This window comes from Alosa pseudoharengus, unplaced genomic scaffold, assembly GCF_046254945.1.
Source record: "Alosa pseudoharengus isolate Yale_2024_CS ecotype anadromous, Long Island Sound unplaced genomic scaffold, YU_APseudo_1.1 YU_APseudo_1.1_scf_12, whole genome shotgun sequence".
NCBI classification, from domain to species: Eukaryota; Metazoa; Chordata; class Actinopteri; order Clupeiformes; family Clupeidae; genus Alosa; species Alosa pseudoharengus.
In genome coordinates, this window is record NW_027468587.1 from 38976237 (window position 1) to 38998251 (window position 22015).

At 39.1% G+C, this 22015-nt stretch overlaps 1 protein-coding gene across 2 annotated transcripts in view; it reads right to left on the reverse strand.

The window, feature by feature from the left end:
• The window catches only part of aplp1 (amyloid beta (A4) precursor-like protein 1), a 170900-nt gene that overhangs the window by 19022 nt on the left and 129863 nt on the right, over window positions 1–22015 (reverse strand). The window contains exons 12-13 of one of the 2 annotated variants that reach the window (XM_076281227.1): window positions 18362–18523; window positions 13070–13137 (exon numbers count right to left, since the gene is read on the reverse strand). In XM_076281227.1, coding sequence (XP_076137342.1) covers window positions 13070–13137; window positions 18362–18523 — 230 coding nt within the window. The remainder of the gene's footprint in view (window positions 1–13069; window positions 13138–18361; window positions 18524–22015) is intronic. The other variant, XM_076281228.1, reaches the window with a different exon arrangement.

The window sequence follows — 22015 nt, forward strand, 5'->3', positions numbered from 1 at the left end:
TTTAGTAAAACGAGTGCACAATTTAGTTAAACGAGAGCACAAAACGAGCGCACATTCTCTCAACATGCAAAACATTTTGCGATGACCCCTCTAGGGCTCCGTATCTTGTAGCAAACATGATGAATTTAATCCACATATCCTTACAATGGAAACTATTTTCCACTAGCCTAAAACCATGAGACTGAAAGCTAATTGCATTCACGTTCTTCTTAAAGTGACAAAAAGAAAAGTGTATATTTAAATATCAATATAATGTATTCAAATCACTAAATATGTTTAGCTATTAGTAATTATGCAGATCATACTATAAATCATTAACAATATATAAAAATATGAAATAGAAACTTATGACCACCATCACTTTCTGTCTGTGTGTGTGTGTGTGTGTGTGTGTGTGGAGGGTCAATGAAATTGTGAATGATCACATAATATTCAATATTACTGATGGTGTCAAGGTGGTGGGGGCCCCCAAATCAAAATCACATTTTAAAAAATCGCAAAAGTATCAAAATCAAAATTCTTCACTTGGTACTGGTATTGAAACAATAATGTTGGTATCATGACAACAGGAGTTGGGGGATGTGTCCCACTCCCGACCAAAGCTGAGACCAAACCTAAGCCCTTGGCTTACAATACAAAGCTTGATTGTCTTTGATTTTAAACACACATTTAGTGCGCAATTCTCCCAATGCATTGACCAATGCATTTCTCATCCACCACCCACATTGCTTAAATACCAAATACACTGTTGCACCCATCTGTGCGCCTATGGTAGCCTAGAAATCTAGACGCACCCTAGCGGCGGCAAATTAATTTGCTCAGCTTGTACGTCTAGTATCGAACCATAGGAATTTCTATTGGCTTAACACCGTGGATGACGGCCAATCACAGCGCTCTATTTCGTTAGAGAGTCTTAAGGCGGGCTTAACAGGATAACGACATCCTGCGACGGTGAACAACAAGGAAGGTGGCTATGGCAAACGAAGAGCGGTTGTTTGAATCGGCGTTGGCGTCAACTTTGGAGGAGTTGGACTTGTGCTTTTCTTTGAAAGTAGATCAACACAATGCACTTAAGTCATTCCTTTCGAAGAAGGATGTATTTGCCGTTTTGCCGACCGGATACGGATATGGTCGTAGCGCTGGCCTATTGCATGCCTAGGCAGTTTGAAAGACAATTCTCTGCCCGCCCCTTGGATTAAGCGAGGTGAATGATTCGATGCCAGACTATACATGTCAATGATATAGGATGGCCCCGCCAGGCTACGCCTATGGGTGAGTTGGTCTGAAAATGCAGTGGGTTCAGGTGCATTGTTAGCACATAACCATCCTGAGGCAGCGGAAAACAGTTACACAACTGATTGACATAAAACTGGTCCAAAGTCAATGGTGCAGTATTTCAGTTATTTTAGGGGTGCCTTATCAATATGCACCTAAGAAGGTGGGTGCACAGTATGCATAGTCTGCTTGTTACACACACTGGGATGAAAAATGTGTGAACAGTTATAGTTGTGACACTGCCACATTACATTTTGTGTTGATGCAATGTGAGAAACTGAACTTTATCATTCTCACTACCTCATTCGCGTTGCCCTGCAAGCGCAGACACAAGAGAAAGAGGTAACACTCCATAATAAGGTGCCATAATAAATAGCAAACTAGTAATTACCTAACCCTTTGTTAATTGTTACTAACATATCTTTTTGGTACAAGTTAATAGTTTTTTCATAATTAATTAAATATTAGTTGTTTGCATAAAAACTGTATATTAATGCTTTAGCAAATCTATTAACTAATATTGCATTAATATGTGATTACTAATTAAGTTATATCTTGCATCATTTAAATGTTTAATGTTTATTTGCAAACTACTGTATATGTTAATAGAAAAGTTAATGACATTATTATTTAACTAATTGTTATTAAACTGTGCTTCTGCCTATCCCAATATGAACCACTCTCCATAAGACCCTTACAATAGATAGATACTTTATTGACCCCCAAGGGGAAATTCAAGAAAAAAACATGGAGCTACCTTGACATGTTGTCACTGTTGTCAGCGCCGGAACCGCTTGCAATAAAGTTGGCTAAGCTTAATTAATATATTAGTGGTATATAGCTATAAGCGTGGGGTCCCTTATAATAAAGTTGGTTAAGCTTAATTAATATATTAGTAATATATTACTATCAGTATGGGGGACCCTTATAATAAAGTTGGTTAAGGTTTATTAATATATTAGTAATATATAACTATAGTCAGGCGGTGAAGGGACTGAGACCAAAACTGGCTCATCACATTTATTCTTTTAGGAAAAGTTAAAACAAAACAACAAGTAGCTGAATGGGCTATATTTCATGCATCATTCCTATACCATCACTGTCAGCCCTACTAGCAAGGGAGACATGGAATGTTCAGGTGCACAGAACGACAGTTTATTAATATTCTGAGACTCACTAAACACTCACAGACGTAGACCATACGGAGGTAATGCATAAACATAATGCTAAACTAAATGTACATTCATTTCCTGCTAGACTGAATTGCACTTTCCATGCACACTAAGCTAAACTGCTTAACTACACTGAATGCATGGAAAGTTGCTAGCGGAGTTTACAGCTAGTCACGTTAGACTCAGTGTGTATGAACTCGTGGTCATAATGAGAAAAAATTAATAAACGTTCTCTAAGTCGCTAGAATTGCACCCAAATCTTAAAAATACATGTAAAGTAACATAATACAGGTGGTATATCAAAGTTTTCAACTTAAACAACATTTCAGTTACAAAAGTGGGGAGTGCTTTATACAGTCAACCTACCCAATGCAAAGCATACCGCTTCTGATCGGCTATGGCAAGAATCCAATGACAAAACGCAGCAGAACTGCAGTATAGCGTTTCTCCAAAGGGGCCTCCAAAACACCAATGTCAACTAGGAATGCAATTCCGAGGAATTACACGAGGGGATGCAGTCTGCTGGTTAGGGTGTTGGTGGGGCTGTTGAGCTTGCTGCTAGCTGGTTGGTAGGGTAATTGTGATGCCTGCAAAGGTGCTTTTGGAATAACCAAATTTGAATGTTGTGTGACATGGCATTCTTGAGATATCATACTCAAGGTGTTTTTGACCTTCAACCTCCAACTTCAACTCACTTCATCTTTGAGTCCATAAAAACACTCGTACCAAATTTGAAGCATGTACGTCAAGCCGTTCTGGAGATATAATGCTGAATGCATGAGATATGGCTGGGACTTTTATTTTGACACACAGGAAACACTTTAACAGGATGTGTAGTTCAGGTAGAGCTAGATTCAGTAGGGGTTAAGTCATTGAGAGACCTCAGACCTATGCCTCAGACCCATTAGACCAGCCTCAGACGAGTCCAGGAAGTGACGTCAATTCCGGAAATAAGTACATAATTTACTTTACTCTTTATGGAGAATACAGCTGGAAAAAACGTGTTTTCTTTTACAGTTCATGGAAAAAATAGGTAGAAGCTTTTTATTATTATTCGTAATTCACATTTATTTTCACGAGATCTGCCAGTCAGCTGGAAGGAGCTCGTGATTCACGCATAGGGACTCACGGCAGATACTGCGCGAAATTTTGGTTTATGGCTATCGTTTAGGTGTCCTTCCTATTCATTAACATGAACATGATGACTGACTAAATAAATGACTATGATGTTTAATAAACCATTGTAATCATACAAGTTATCATTATATCACATCAATTAAGTGTTTTCTGTAGGCTAGGCTACTGTGTGACATGCTTTAGGCTACAGCATATAAATCAACAATAGGCTATCAACACGTTTGCAGTATCACTGTTGCAGAAATCACATACAAGAAGGCATCCTTGATTGTTTGTAATTTTTTGCACATTCCAACATAAGGAAGCAGCATGAGGAAACTTGTCATTTTTCTGCCTTATTTTCTAACTACTTTTACGAGTCTGCAGTATCACCGAGTACAGCTGTTACAAGAGGGTCTGGCGTCCCTTTGTTATGATGCACTTCCTGCGACGAGGTCATTCGTCTCTAAATAACTTAACTCCCTCTCGCTAGATTGTATGCTTACCTAGCGTTCATGGGCTTCGGAAAAACCTTTCTCCGAGTGAAAACATCATCATTCCGCGTCATTCATGTCACTTAATGTGTGAGTCAGAGGTCGGAAACTGGGGCTAGATTTTGCTAACAGAGTTGCCCAGTTAGGGGCTCGTCATCACTTTTGTCGTCACGTTGTAGTTCGTTTGTAGTCCATGTGGCCTTTCATGTCCAACAGTTTCAATGTGAACTTGGGAATTTGCCCTTTTTATCACTTGAAAAGCTGCATATCTTTCTTTCACGAGCATCTTACACTATATTTTAAGCAAATACAGTTGTTTGTTTAGGATTAGTGAGTGTATGTTTCAGTGGTGGACGAAGTACACAAATCCTGTACTTGAGTGAAAGTAGAGATACACATGGTCAAATGTTACTCCAGTAAAAGTAAAAGTCCTCCTTTTACATTTCCACTTGAGTGGAAGTACAAAAGTACTTGCCTTCAAATGTACTTAAGTATCGAAAGTAAAAAGTCCTGAAATGTATTATGACTAATACAAGGACAAAATCCGCTAATAATTGTAGAAAGAACTAAAAACAAACTAATGTGATATCGTATCTTAGATACTTCAAAGTAACCACATTTTTCTTTGTTGAATGCTTTACACTTTCGGACTAAATCAAGATGTTCCCTTTTGTGTTTGATAGTGTCAGATTGTCTATCATTTGCTCGATGGCGTCAAGAGGCTAGTTATGGTAACATCAATATTGTGAAAAGGGGTCAACAAAGTACAGTAAATGGTGGATATAACAATAACATAGGTTAGACAACACCATTTTACAGTCTTTTTTCCAAAAGGAACTTCAGCTGTACTTCAGCTGTCACAAAATGTAGTGGAGTGAAAAGTAGGATATTTGGCCTTGAAATGTACTGGAGTAAAAGTAAAAAGTTTAACAAAATGGAAATACTCAAGTAAAGTACAGATACATGAAAAAGCGACTTAAGTACAGTAATTGAGTAAATGTACTCAAGTAATGTCCACCACTGGTATGTTTTACCCTTTGTTGTGGCATCCGTGTTTGTCACACATTCGATGGCAAAGCACTTGAACACTTGCTGTCGGAAAAACAAAGTAGCCATGGGGGCGGTCCTTGTCATTCCGAGGTGCTCTGAATGCACCATTAGAGGCTGAGACAGTTGAATTCCTCACAGGTGACACCTTTGCCAGTGTTCTGATTAGCCTGGGAACTGCTCTGAGAACTAGTTAACGAGCGCAGCTGGCTCTTATGACATCACAGCCCCCATTCAAGTCTATGGGGGGAAAATGCACTTTTAACTAATATCTCAAAGTATAAACTTCTCAAATGAAAAACGGATAGGACTGTAAAGCCTTGGAAGATCTACGGAACAGTGTTTGAACCAAATTTGTACGTTAAGCGGTTTGGGCTGAATAGCGCGCACAAAAAGGTAAAAAGAAAAATAATAAGTCTCCGGATTTCAATAGAGGGGATGCATCCCCTCTAAATAAAGCTGCTTAATTACGGCGAAAATCACATACAAACACTAAACTACATTTCTAACTCTGTTATACCCCTCCCCTGAATTTTACTAAATCCAAGCAGCAACCAAATAGTACTTCCAAAGGCAGAGAGTACACTACTTTCAAAGACTAGACAGAGAGTCCCCAAATACAGGACAGCCAACCACAAAGGTATCCAATAAGGATGAAGTGGAAGAGGAGCGCAAACTCTCACACAACCAACCAGTGGCAGTAGGGTGCCGTATGCACCCCACAAGACCATAAAGCCATAAACCATAAATTCCATAAATTCTCAACAAAGCTAATCATAAAAGCTACATAAATAATGATATGTCATTAACTTTTATATTAGCATATAGTTTGTAAATAATAATAAATAAACATTTAACATTTAAATGATGTAAGAAATAACTGTTAATTAGTGCCAAAAATATATTTAGTTTACTATTAACATATATTAATACAATATTAGTTAATAGATTTGTTAACATTAACATACAGATTTTATGCAAACAACTAATATTTAATGATGAAAAAAATATTAACTTGTGCCAAATAGATATTTTAGTAACAATTAACAAAGGGTTAGGTAATTACTAGTTTGCTATTTATTATGGCACCTTATTATGGAGTGTTACCGAGAAAGGGACTCATTTGTTCGCACACACACGCACACACTCCCCCACTGCGTCCCTCTTTGAGTGTAAAATGTTTTATGTGTGGTGTTAAGTGTTGTTGCATGTTCGGTGGGCTTTGTGTTATACAAGAGATGTACAGGGGGTTTTATTTTTGGTGTCGGGTGTTTGCCGCCGGTTTGGCGTTCGTTCACGCTGTAAACCAATTGTTTGGTTTGCCGCAATTTCGCTCATTCATTCATTCACTCATTACAACGTCATTACCAACTTTATTCTTGTCAATAACAATTACATAGTGTGGTACCCACTAGCTTGTCTTCCATTTGCCATGTTATGTCGTCTGTATAGTGCCCATAATCTGGTTAACGCATACATCTACTCACAACACTTCCTGACGCTCCGACCTCTGTCACTGTCCCATTGCGGAAGCGCACTCCGTGCCGGGACAGGTTATTTTAAACATTCTGCAGGGGTAGGGAGCAGGGCATTATGCTACAGGGGTGTTTAGGATATTCTTTTGGTTGTTTTGTTTCTTTATGCCTTGTGGTTAGGTACGTATTTATAACAGACATATGTTTTGTTCATTATATACTTTTCTGTTGTTTTCTATATCCTTGTTATGTTGATTTGTTATGTAGCCTATTAGTGAGCCCTATTCTGAGTACTTCCCTAGCTCAATGGTGTGCCTCAATTATCCCCATTTGACAGTAATAGCTGGGGCTATTTAATGGGGTAGCTCAGTTCCCAAAGTGTGCGTAGTAGGTGAAGGACTCTCCTGTTGTGAGGCAGAGTAAGTGAAGTATGCTGATACTTTGGACTGTGCATTGTTTGTGCTATTTTTGGTTTGTTTTTGGTAGGGGAAAGTATTTTGTTTATTAGTGTTGCTATTTTTGAATATGGTGAAAAATAAATAATTGGAATTAACAGAAGCTACAGCCACCTCTCCTGCAAGTGCCTTTTTCTCCATTTCCACTTAAAGGAATTATGCGGAGTAAAATGCACATTCGGATGTTTTTTGAGAAAGTTCGATGTTACCGATTCACAATTTCGTCGCTTTTTTTTTTTTTTTTTTTTTAAACATACTCCAGTATTTCTTTCGAAATTGAAATGAAGTTGTATGGACTGGACTATGTTTTTTTTATTTTTTTTTATTTATTTATTTATTTATTTTTAAAAACGGCGACGAAATTGTGAATTTACAGAGCGTGTTACTCCACCCTCAGCAATCGACTCCTACGGACTTTCCCCTGAAGATGGCAGCAAAGATGGCAACATTTCCGGAAATGTACTGGCTTGATGGAAAAACATTCTGGACTCTCTATCCGACCACATGAAGACCTCGGGATACTTCGGTTTGGCTTTAGGGACCCTCTACTCACTACCACGTAAGTGTAATGTTTGGAACTGTAGAAGAGGTATAAAAATAGCGTTTTGTAGCGGCGAAATGACATGCCCACGTCACGAGTTTTGACTAAAAACGGTAACATCGAACTTTCTCAAAACACATCCAAATGACATGATTTGGATGTCAACTCAACGTATGTACTCCCAATCATCCGTAAATTGATCTAAAGTGCATTTTACTCCGGATAATTCCTTTAACTCACAATCCAACACGTGGGTTGACCGCCCGGTCGCTCACAATCAGGCATGCAAACTCCTCATCTTTCGGCGAAATTCGCCGTTTTGAATCCAAAATGACTGACTTACGTGGTTTGTGCAGAACCGATGAGAAAATATTTAGGGGGGGGGGGGGGGGGGGGTTCAACGTGAGCTGAGTTTACTATTGTGCAGACGCAAACACATCTTGGTGTTGCCAGAGCGCCATTAAAAATTTCAGCAACGAATGTTAGGCTATGTGCGTTTACTAAACATCAGTCGAAGCTTGTTGCTGCAGAGGCAACGTAAACAGATCGCGCAGGTATAGCCTCCTTTTGTGAGCGCAGATAGGCCTAGATGCGTCTGAAATGTCAGCTGGAATGTGAGCACGGCGAGGAGAGGTGCCTAGAGATGTCACAGGTGGGCTAATTGAAACTTTCAACTTCTGTTAGCAAAATACGTTGAGATTAGTGTAGCAACGTAGCATTGGCGGTTTTGTTTTAATGTTGTTAAAGTTAGCGATATGAGACAGAAATATAGACACAACGAGTTAATTTGATGAATAGGTTACGTGCTGTACTTGGTCTAGATCGCCAAAAGGTGAAGCAAATACACAGACCGTATCAGTATAGCAAAGGCTAATGTGAATAACCTAAAGAGTTAAATGTCTCCTAAACTGGGCTGTGCAAAACGTTTAACTCTTTAAATATTCACATTAGCCTTTGCTATACTGATCTTTGCTGTACTGATCTTGCTCAGAGACAAAATCAGTGTTGATTGACATGTCTTTAAGAAACGTTCAGTGACCTGATCTGAAGTAGGCCTAGCCTGTGCCTATAGGGTAGGCTACAGTTTAACATGTAGTGTGAACACTATTCACACAACACAACTTTATTGGTTGGTTAAACAAACTAACTAGCACAATGCCAAATCTGTAAGTAACCTAGGCTGCAGGATAACACTTGTTATGAAACAGTGTGCCCTCCACAACACACCCACCCCCCTCTCCCCCAACATTATAAATCAATTGCACCATATTGATGTAGCATAGTTATGTTATACACCATTTGAAAGCTTGGACACTTGGGAATCCATATATGACAACCTTTTTCATGTACAATCTGTAGTGCTTTACATTATCAGATTAATCTTACTATGTCTCAATTAAATTGTATCAAATTGCCCTCCTCCCCCTCCGGTGCTTCCCTACCTTCTAGCTGCAGTGTGTATCCTTATCAATAAGATAGATGCAGCAAATTGGGTATTGAAATAGTCACAGGAATCCATATTTGTATCCATTGTTTTATCCAATATTTGTTGTGCAGATGTATGATTCATCTTATCCACACCCATTGAACCAACAAAGAAAATGCAAAGACATTTCTGTAATTATTCCATAGTGTAGTCATTCCATCAGAACCTCTGACAAACAATCCAAATAGTCCAGAAACCACACAGTAAGGCTTTTATTGTCAGTATGCATTTTGGGTAACCAAAAGTCCTATGGGGAGTTTCCATTGGGCATTTTACAAAACGCATGAGCATACCTTAGCAAATAATGGTCTAAATGACTAATTTTTCATTTTATTTTGATCTACTTTTGCACTTCACAAGACCTGGTCTAGACACAAAAATGCCCATTCCATAGGAAGTTAAAACATTTCAAATCGATTTTACAAATTAGTCTAGTCTACCCTATTTTATATAATGTTAGTCTGAAATAGTGTGTGTCTCAAGCAAGTTTCACCTGGTTTGGTTCAACAAATATTCAAACTTATCGTCTTTATTCTAATACTATGCCTACTATGTCTTCATGTCCAATAGGCCTGAAATCTTCAGAAATGTCTGAACTTCAGGCACAGAGAAAAAAGAAAGAAAGAAAACTCATGTAGATTGCTTGGGAGGAGAGGAGGGCCATGCTGAAGCATGCTGCCAAACAGTGCAACGGGCCCCTCACACGAGAAATGGGAGAAGACACTTTTTTTATATTCACTTATTTTTATCATACATATTATATCTTTGGCCACAACAATTTTTTTTAGTGATTTTTATAGTTTGTCTTCTTTGTAAATCTCTGGTTTTGGGCCATTTCATACTCCGTGGAAGCTATGCACTATTGTCACTTCGCGTGCTCTTCTCACCTTTTTCACCCCTGACCAGTTTGCATGCCTGACAATGCAGTTGCATTACACTGCGTTCCAAATTATAATGCAAATTACATTTTTCTCCGATTTTCCTAAATAGTTGATGCAAATGTATGTCAGTATAATTTTCAAGTCCTCAACCGTTACAGTATAATTCAAATTTTATTGAACAAACCTCCCAATGATAATAAACTTAAAATGCACTGTTCCAAATTATTATCCACAGCAGAGTTTCAAAACATTTTATAGGTTGTAAAGAACTAAAAATGGTAATTTGTTTAATTTGCAGTATTAGGAGCTCATATAAATGAAATAAAATGTTATTTCAAACAAAAACATCTTAACAGGCCAAGTTACATGTTAACATAGGACCCCTTCATTGAGATCACCTTCACAATTGATCGATCGCAAGCCCCGTCCATCGAACGCAGATGAGCCAATGGCAGTTCAGTAGCTCCGTGCAGGCAGACACACTCCGACATTGGGAGCAGCTGATTTTTGTCCGGTTTTATGGGATTTTAGTGATGTGAGTTGAAAAGGACGGCCAAATGACATGTATGGGATTAAGGCAACACCTATACACAGAATAATGGCTTTCAATCTTGATTATGCTTTCTGTAAATATGTTAAATTAGATTAAATTCTATCCTCCCAGCTCTCCCCTATCATCACACTCACTTCCCATCTAAGTTTGTCACCCAACAAAGCTATAACAAAGATATGATTTTCTATACATGTGTTCCCGTGTCATACTGGAGTCTTTTGACAGATTCTAAATGAAATCAGGTCTGTGGCTCTCCAAAAGAGCCTCTTGGGATGTAACTTTTACAGACAGACTTACAGCTAGAATCTACCTATCATTGAAGTTCTAGTTAACTCTGGCCAAGGTAGTTGGACTAGCAATAGTAACTAAGGGGGGGGGGGGGGGGAGACTTAGCGAAGGGTCAATTCTTGCATCCATTGAACTTGTGAGGTCTTGGAGAGTTTCTGCTTTAATGTCTTTGCAGGATCTCAGAATAGCCTCCCAGAGCTGCTGCTTAGATGTGAACTGCCTCCCACCCTCATAGATCTTTTGCTTGATGCTCCAAAGGTTCTCAATAGGGTTGAGGTCAGGGGAAGATGGGGCCACACCATGAGTTTCTCTCCTTTTATGCCCATAGCAGCAAAGCGCAAGCCATAGACCCAGAGGTTTTCTTTGCAGCATGGGCTGGTGCATTGTCATGCATAAAGATGAATTTGCTACGGAAGGCACGGTTCTACTTTTTGTACCACGGAAGAAAGTGGTCAGTCAGAAACTCTACATACTTTGCAGAGGTCATATTCACACCGTCAGGGACCCTACAGGGGCCTACCAGCTCACTCCCCATGATTCCAGCCCACTAGCTCTCTCCCCATGATTCCGGCCTAAAACATGACTCCGCCACCTCCTTGCTGACGTCTCAGCCTTGTTGGGACATGGTGGCCGTTCACCAACCATCCATTACTCAATCCATCTGGACAATCTAGGGTTGCACGGCACTCATCCGTGAACAAAACTGTTTGAAAATTAGTCTTCATGTATTCCTGAGCCCACTGCAACCGTTTCTGCTTGTGAGCATTGTTTAGGGGTGGCCGAATAATAAGTTTATGAAAACTTCTTGAGGATTCTACAACTTGAGGTTCGCGGGACTCCAGAGGCACCTGTTTGCCGCTTTGCAATGGCATGTTAGCATGCATAGCCGTGCCTGCAGGAAAGCACGCGTATTTATCTGTCATACCACTTACGATCAGAAAAAAAGAAGCTCTCTGTCCCCCTGTCTATTATTCTATTATGCACTAAAAAAATGTTACATTAGACCTGGGAGATCTAAACAAATTAACAAAACAAACCTGAGGGAGATATCCTATGACGCTAGCTTTATGGTACGACAATATGCCATATTAAGTAGCTGAATATTACCGTGAGTTTCCCAAGGAGCTGAACACGGGCCGCCTCAATCTTCAGCTTAAAATGATGCATAGTGTTATCGGGGAGTCTCGGTGCACCACGGTGAAAGGTGGCATGGATATGGAGTAAGCTCCATCCACAAACAAGAGCTCTCTTCAGCGAGGTAGATTAACTTATTCATCTGTGTCTTTGCGTGCCTGTTTCAGTGGCCTCCTCAGAGCGTTCTTTCTCCTCTTTTTGAAAATGTAGGTTAAAGGCTACACTGTGCGTTTATGATGTCAGCATTTGTTGTAGGCTATATTTGTGATTTGTGGATCAATTTAATGTAGGCTAGCCAATGAATATTGCGTTGTGTAGGCCTATGTTATGCATATGTTATGAGTCAATGTGCTCTGTCTAATATGCTGTGCGATAGGGTCTTTAGCCTGTTTTGACACCCGTGTCAGAAGCGTCAATAATTATTACGTTTTATTAATGTTGGTGTTCAACAGTTTTATATTTCAGGTGTTCACCGTCGATTTCGGTGCAAGGCTACAGCTACTTTGTTACCTTACTAGTGTAGCGTCAGATAGCAGACGGTTACTTTGTTTGCGTTGGTATCAATCTGTGGTTTGCGACATTTTGTTGCATTTTTTTCTGTAGTGTAGCCATAATGTTCTTGACAGTGATGTATGCCTGCCTGTGCTGTGTGTCACGCAATGCCAGTATGTTGTTGTCCATTAGCAGAGAAAGGCGTTTAAATAAAATACAATAACTTTTTTTTTTAACCTGTGGCATGCTTAATAATGTGGAACATCCTTCTTAAGTAGTTTTTCTTTGATTAGGCTCACCTGGCAAACTAATTGATTTCAATGATCCAAAGAGCCCTTAGACACAATACCATCCATGAGTTTAATTGAAAAACAAAAAAATAAATGTTTATGACACTTAAATCCAATTTGCATAATCATTTGCAACACGGTGTAATTAAGAAGTTAAAAGAACTTTCAAGGAGCCGTGTTTTTAACTGAATACTTTTGTTCTTTTAAGTCCGTGGTGAAAATTTAGATCTAGAAATAATATTGAAACAGGGTTTCCTTCAGGGAACGATTCAGTTGGTTGGAGAAATAGCCAGGGCAAAATGTGTTAATTCAAAAACAATTTTGGCAAAATAATGCCAGGGCAAAATGTGTTAATTGAATACCCTCTCACCTTCTCATCATCTTCATCTGAGGCTCCCCTCTCAGATAAAGGGTAGTCATACTCTTCAGTTCCAGAAACTGCAATGGCATATAGTAGAGACACTGTTTTTTATTCATTGGCAAACAATAAGAAGAACCTTTTCAAATACTCCAAAAGGCAACAATTATCCCTTCAAGGTTGTATTTTTCCTAATTTTTTTCATTGTGAGATTACAAATCACTGACATTATTTTTTATACCAGTTTTTAGTCAACTTTAGCAGAGGTGCCAATAATTCTGGAGGGTACTGTATACGCACACACACCGACAAACACACAAACACAGTGGCATTAGATTAGTGGGAATGCCACAGAGACACACACACACAATTTGAAATGGATCTGGTCTACCATTGCAGCTCGTAAATTAGTCTGCAAAAATAACTATTATTGACTTTCATTTGAATTTTGCTGAATAAGCTGAAATTTGTAAGTCTTTTTTTGCAGTGCTAACAAGGGTATCCTCAATTATTTTCACATTTACAGTACTACTTTATCTCTGACCACTTTCAAGCCATGGCCTCGAAATTTTGATGTAAAAATCCAGTGTTTTTTTGAAACCCTGGCGCATAAATGGTTGATTGGTATGGATATGGACCTCCCTAAGACGAATATAATATAACCCTACCAAGTGAGTAGGCTGAAAGGAGTTTTTAGGAGAACTTGTCAATTGTTGCACTGCATAACACAAAATGTATGTAATCAATTGGTTACTTGGAAGCACATCATTGTACCCTACATATTTGTGGTGTAGCGCCACCTAGTGAATATCTTCGGTGTAAATTGTCACACCCAACAGGAATTGAGTAAGTGTTTCCAATGTATAAAACTTGCAAAAACAAATAGCACACGCATATCAGATTTGTGCATTTGACTCATGCACCTGTGAGTGCATTGTTGGATGCAAAGGACGCGGACTGCAGGTGCTCGGTCCCGCCATTGCCGATTGTGGCTATATTTAGGGCCCAAGCACCGAAGGGCGCAAGGCCCTATTGTTTTTGTAAGGATTATTATTATTATTATTATTATTATTATTATTATTATTATTAGGGCCCGAGCACCGACGGTGCGCGAGGCCGGAACCGCCTTGCGCCCCGAGAGGTGCGAAGCCCTATTTTTTTGAAAGGATTATTATTAGGGCCCGAGCACCGAAGGGCGCAAGGCCCTATTGTTTTTGTAAGGATTATTATTATTCAGTATTATTTGTTATTCCACTTTTTTGCTTTCCTGTTTTTTGAGGTGGTTAACATGGTCGAAAACTCTTGAAATTTGGCACACACGTCAGGTGTCACGCATTGCAGTTAGGTACAAGAGCTTGACCACGGGCGTGGCCCAGGGACTCGCTACCGCCCCGGTGACTGATCCCGTGGTTGGCAAATATTTTGAGGTGGTTAACATAATCAAAGTCTTGAAATTTGGCACACACATCAGGTGTCCCACAAAGCAGCTAGGTAAAAAAGCTTGGCCCCGGGTCCATACCAGATACTTGCTAGCGCCCCCTTACGCCCCCTTAGGTGACTGATCCCGTGGTGGGCATATACTTTCAGCTACACACAGCAAATTTGGTAGGTGTCTGTATCTCCCCAAGATGAACGACTTTCGTATGTACAATGCATTAGCCACGCCCAACAGGAAGTGAGGTATTTGGGATTTTGTACAGACTAATATGTGATGAATCATGATGCCAAAAGAGGTGCTTCCCATGGGTGAAGATGCATGAAATTTGGCACACACATCAAGTGATGCAGTGAATAGACAGGGATAAAAGCTTGGCACCGGGCGTTGCCCAGGAACTCCATAGCGCCCCCTTATGTCACTGTGACTTGTGGTTGGCATATAGTTTTAGATACACACACACACACACACACACACACAACAACTTTTGTATTAACATGCCATTAGCCACGCCCAACAGGAAGTGAGGTATTTGGGATTTTGTGCAGACTAATATGTGATGAAATATGTGATGAATCATGATGCCAAAGGAGGTGCTTCCCATGGGTGAAAACGCATGAAATTTGGCACACACATCAAGTGATACAGTGAATAGACAGGGATAAAAGCTTGGCACCGGGCGTTGCCCAGGAACTCCATAGCGCCCCCTTATGTCACTGTGACTTGTGGTTGGCATATAGTTTTAGATACACACACCAAATTTGGTGGGTGTATGTAACTCCCAAAAACAAACAACTTTTGTATTAACATGCCATTAGCCACGCCCACAGGAAGTGAGGTAATTGACATTTTGTGCGTTGTGGACATGATCAATTTTAACGTACTCCTCCTAGACGGTTGATCCGATTCATGTCAAAGTTGGTATACATGACGCCGAGATGTTCCTGATTATAAATTGTGAAGCCTTTTTTTGATATGTTGTAATTTGACGAAATGGCGAAATGATTAATTTTAATACCCTTCCACATAAGCAATAAATGTGTCATAATTCACCATGCATGGCTTGAAATGTTTTAAATTTCACAGGTCATTGAAGACCATGTTAATGATAATATTTACATGCCCATAATTCATGTTTGGCATAGCGCCACCACCTGGCAACAGAAAAAATGGCAATTATACTGAGGTCACATGGTCAATTTTAACATACTCCTCCTAGACAATTTGTCAGATTCATGTGAAATTTGGCAAATATGATGCCAAGATGTCGCTGATGTTAAATTGTGAAGGGATTTTTGATAAGTTATATATTTGATATGATTTTAATATCTCACCACATAAACAGGAAATGTGTCAAAAATCACAGTGCATTGAATCAATGGTCTGAAACTTCTCAGGTTAATAGATATCATGATTATGATGATATCCAGACACCCAATGGGCCTGCCTGGCATAGCGCCACCACCTGGCCAAGCAGGAAATGTGGCAGAAATGGACAAAGCCTTAAGTGATTGATCTGAAACTTTATAAAATATCAGATATCATTATTGTGATGATATTCACATTCGTAATTCACAGGCCTAGCATAGCGCCACCATCTGGCCAAGCAGGAAATGTGCTAGAAATGCTCTATGCTTTGAATAAATGGTCTGAAACTTCTCATGTTAATAGATATTATGATTATGATGATATCCAGACACCCAATGGGCCTGCCTGGCATAGCGCCACCACCTGGTCAAGCAGGAAATGTGCCAGAAATGGACAATGCCTTAAGTGATTGATCTGAAAGTTTACAAACATTTTGGATATCATTCTTGTGATGATATTCACATGTGTAATATTCATGCCTAACATAGCGCCACCATCTGGCCAACCAAAAAGTGTATCAGAAATGTTCTTTGCTTAAAATGAATGGTCTGAAATTTCTCAGGTTAATATATATTATGATTATGATGACACCCAATGGGCCTGCCTTGCATTACGCCCCCACCTGGCCAAGCGAGTAAATGTGGCAGAAAATAAAATACAAAAGCAAATAGCCCACGCATCAAAAATGTACATTTCACAAACGCACTACGTCGGTGCTTTGTTGGATTCCGACATGTCACGGGTTGCGGCCCGCAGGTGCTCGGGCCCGCCATTGCCGCTTGCGGCTATATTTATTATTATATTAACTTTGTCTCAGAGCGTTTTCCTTTTTTGAGGTGGTTAAGATGGGTAAAAAGTCTTGAAATTTGGCACACACATCAGGTGTCACGCAAAGCCGTTAGGTACAAGAGCTTGGCCCCGGGCGTGGCCCAGGGACTCAGTAGCGCCCCCTTAGGTGATTGAGGCAGTGGTTGGCACATACTTTCAGCTAGACGCATTCAATTTGGTAGGTGTGTGCATCTCCCCAAGATGATACCCGGACACCCAATGGGCCTGCCTGGCATAGCGCCATCACCTGGCCAACCAGGAAATGTGCCAGAAATGGACAATGCCTTAAGTGATTGATCTGAAACTTTATAAAATATTGGATATCATTATTGTGGTGATATTCACACATATAATTCACATGCCTAGCATAGCGCCACCATCTGGCTAAACAGGAAATGTACCAGAAATTGGTAATGCTTTTATTGGTTGATCTGAAACTTTACAAAACATTGGATATCATTATTGTGGTGATATTCATATGTGTAATTTTCATGCCTAACATAGCGCCACCATCTGGCCAACCAAAAAGTGTGTCAAATGTTCTTTGCTTAAAATTAATAATCTAAAAATCTCTCAGGTTAATTTATATTATGATTATGATGACACACAATGGGCCTGCCTTGCATTGCGCCCCCACCTGGCCAAGCAAGTAAATGTGCCAGAAAATAACAAATCAAACAAATCACACATCAAATATGTACATTTTACAAATGCACCATTCGGTGCTTTGTTGGATCCTGAAATGTCACCGCTTGCGGCTATATTTTATTTTTGTAATTCTGAGACTTCTTGGACATCCCTTGCTGGTTACTCTTCTACAGTATAGGGCCAGTATATTTGCTCTCTACCATCTAATATCTGTAAATGTCTTGGAAATACGTTATTTTGTAAACACCTGCAAATGACCTGCCTTGTGTTGGATTTTTCTTTATCACTGTGTTTTTGAGTTTTTTTGTGGAATATTCACTGCCTCTGTTCCTGTGAATGCGGTCTTTCTTTTGTCTGACTCAGAACTTTTTTTTTTATTTATTTTTTTTATTCTGGTCACAGTGACATTTTTTAAATTCTGAGCACAGTTTATTGCATTTTGGGTCTGTTGCCTGATTTATTAATTAAAAGAAAACTCTCAAGCTGGTCTGTGATTGGGTCCTTCCTTTGTTATAACCCGGACAGGAGCCCTTATTACCTCTGCCAAGAAGGTAATGTTTTCAGTGCAGCCTGACACAAAAATGACAGAATAAGAGGTTTATTACTGTTTGCCACATGTATGCCTATGCATTAACTCATATAGCTCACACATTAATTATTCGATTGTATGTTGCTCAACGCTTATTTTTTTTCTATTCAGTGCTTTAAGAGGGGATGGGTCAGGTTTGTGGTTAGATGTCTTTATGATGTATCTGTCCATTTTATTTCTATGCTCCACTACTATAAGTTATACTTTTGAATGCAGTTGTTTGAGGTGTGACTGGCAGTTAGTTCTACACAAGTTGTAGCCTAATATAACAGGACTGACCAATAAAAATGGCATCAGAATGAATGATTATGCACATACACGTTTTTCTTTAAACACAAATGATTAGATGCTATTTAAATGACATTTCATCTAATCTCAGCAATTTAAGCATTATTTGTTGAAAGTCATGATCATACCAAAATCATGAGGAGCATACCAAATTTTGTGGGATATGGGCGGCTCTGAAATGCATGTTCCTCCTCTTTATCATTCTCTTCTTCAGTCTCAGCTGTTAGCACCTCCTCTGTGGTACGGGTTCCAGAGAAGGAAACAGTCATAAGCTGGGTGATGTCTTCCTGTTCACTCTTTATTAGTTTCTCTGAGTGGACACACACACACACACACACACACACACACACACACACACACAAACATTATTTAAGCATGATTAAATTTGTTTTTCTGATAAACGGCATACCAACATTAAAACATAAAAAAAGCTAAAATACAGTACAATAATAGAGAAATGACACGGATGTGATGTCAAAACTACAAATGTGCCATATATAAGTATCTAAAAAAATTAGCTTAGTGTTGACTGTTGGCTATTGCTTGCTCAAAAGGTGGAAATGATCTTGCAGGGTCTATTTGCCTTGACTCAGTTAATAATCACACATATCATATGTTGCTTCCAACCTCCACCTCCAGGCTTATTGGTTACTCCACAAATATGGAGTGGTGAGTGAATGTGGAGTATGGAATATTTTACCTTGCTAGTCGACAGCTGGTCAGTCCTGTATAAATAGCCTCTGCCTTCAGACACAATGTTTTAGTATTATTACAACTGCCAAGAAAGTATCGTTTTTTGTCCCCCCTGTTTGTTTGATGGTTGGTTGGCTGATTTGCTTGTTATCAAAATTATGCCAAAACTACTGGAAATGTGTAAATTGCTGCCAATGTATGGGCCACAGACAGACCTATTACATTTTGAATCAGATCTATTTTATTATTAATATTTTCAATATTTTTTATTTTCCCTTCCTCCTTTATAATGTTATGTAGGTTATCTTATTTGTTTTATTTTGTTTTATTTTCCACAATTATTATACTATATCTCTTGTTACTGTGTAATCTCAGTTTTCACTGAAAATGAGGACCTCCCTCAATGAACCTCCAAGAAAAGATTGAATGAATTAATCGAACTTGCAAAACGCCTAAATGTTGGATTGGTTGTTTGGATTGATTATCTGCCTCTGCCCACTCCTTCATTATTTGTCAAAGATAGTCAAACATGAATGACATCATTTATTTGAAAAAATCATTAAATCATTATATTGGCCTTTATCTGGAAATGACAACAAAATATAAACTAGAAATGCAATTCCAAGGAATTACTAGTGCATGAAAATGCAAAAATTGTTATGTAAAATCTGGGCTTATATTATATTGTTAGTCTTTTGAAATGAAAAATGCTGCCACATAGGCTTCTCGCAGTGTTTTCCCATCTGAACAAAATTCTATTAGCTAAACAAAGACTTAACAAACTTTCCCCTAGGGATCAATAAAGTATCTCTCTATCTCTCTATCTCTCTATCTCTCTATCTCTCTATCTCTCTATCTCTCTATCTCTCTATCTCTCTATCGCCAGGTACTGTCAATGCTCAATGCATTGGAAATTCGTAGTCGATCTAAATAGATAGAATTCGTATTTAAAACCAAACATTTGAGATACTTGGTACAATATTTCTCTTATGATTGAGCTTGAGAGACAGCTACAGCCTGGGCATACGATTTTAATTAGGCTACTTGCTGGCGGCAAGCTCTATTACATTTCTCCCGAAGAGTGAACAACCTGAAGTGAACCTCACCAAGTCATATTACACAGAAATCTTCTGGTAATAATGGTATTAACCGGTTACCATTATTTTCCTAGCAAAACATCAAAGGTTTCTGGTTTTCGTTTTCGTTCCGTAAACCGTTTAAAGCCTTGTGTAAAATATCATGATAATGCAGAGATGGCTACTAAGGTGTTGGTAGGATAGATATGGTGGTTGCATACTGTAGTTTAATGAAAGTTGAGCTTAAAAGTAGACAGTTTAAAACAAGAGTGCTCAGATATAAACCTGAAAGGTCCACTTATCAAATTTCTTCTTGATTGGGTATATCAGGACCTCCCAAATTCAATATAAGGATTTTGGCTACAAATTTTGAACCAAATGTGGATGTTGTGTTTTTATGTTTATTGACCACAGGAAGTCCATTTATATGTATGCTTGTCTGGAACCTGTATTCTTTTCAAGACTGTGGTGGAAAATCCTTTTGTTATTCTCAATGCTGATTCATTTCCTTATAAAAGTGGAATGCTATCACTTTTTCACATTTCAAAGTGTAATCATATAAGAAAGAATGAAGTCAAGTCAAATTTATAACATAACAAAATAAATCATGCATAATTAAAAATTACCTCGATTTAGGCTACTTGGGTATGGCATAAGGCTTGGCTACACAGTGGTAAAGAAAATCGAAATCTGCTTTTGATAGCCTACCAGTGCCGCTCCACAAAACAAAAAAATATCTTCATTTGTTGCCTAGTGGGCATTACTTCAAATTGGCCAGCTTCCCTCGAGGTCCGCGCGGGATCACGCGACTTTAATTTGTATTTCTCCAGTGACGCTGCAACGACGCTGCAACAACCCAAACAACCGGCAGATGGCTCTTGTGAGCAGGGTGTCTCGTAAAAAGAAATGGAGCCTGGAAAACCCTACACAGACTTCACTGCACTCATAATAGTTCTCAACTTTTTACTGCATTGCCATGAACAAAGTAAAGGCAAAAAGGTGTTTCTTTGTTGAACAAATTGGGATGCAATGTTTGCCTTGAATTGGATGCATGCAGGAATTTGCTAGGATGTCAAAACCGGATTATGAACATGCTTTGCCATAGAGAAACACACGATAGCCTTGGATTATGCTTTGCCACAAAAACAGACAAAAACGTAGGGTAAGTGCAGCTATATGAAGTTATTATTTTGTTGTCACTTTGTCTGTTTTTATAAGCCAGAAGGATCGATATACATGGTACAAATGGATAGCCCTGTGTCTCCTCTTTCATCTGATATGCTTGACAGTCATGTCCTTAGGAAGGCTCTGGCCATTTTGGACTGTGATGACCATCCCCCCCTCTATAGACAGTTTGTGCTTCTACCTTCAGAGTTCCCACCCATAGGACTAAACGTTACCAACTCTCCTTTGTACAGTGGGCATTACTTCAAATTGGCCAGCTTCCCTCGAGGTTCGCATGTGACATCACGCGGGATCACACAACTTTAATTTGTATTTCTCCAGTGACGCTGCAACAACCCAAACAACCGGCAGATGGCTCTTGTGAGCAGGGTGTCTTGTAAAAAGAAATGGAGCCTGGAAAACCCTACACAGACTTCACTACAGACTTTAATAGACTGGTTTAGAAATAATTTAATAGCCAGAAATATGCAACGATGATAGACAGACATCATTTGGACAAAATATAGAGCATATTAACCTCCGTTGCTCAGCCAAATGCCTTCCTGTTGCGTCCAGTTATCACGGAGTTACATGTGATAAACGATTTTTGATGGTCACAAGTTTACTTCATTAGCGGTTTATTTTTTTGATTATTAAAGAGTGTTTTTCATTTAAAGGTTTGACTTCATGCTTATTCAGTAGAGCATTTAGTGCTCTCCCCAATCCCAGACGTTCACATTGCATGTTTGTTTGTAATGGATGCAACCGCAAGATATCACCATGACGGCAATGAGTTGTTAAAAGACCAAGACATATAGCCCAGCAGCAATCTATCTAAAATAACACATACTTGAAGTACCATTCATTAT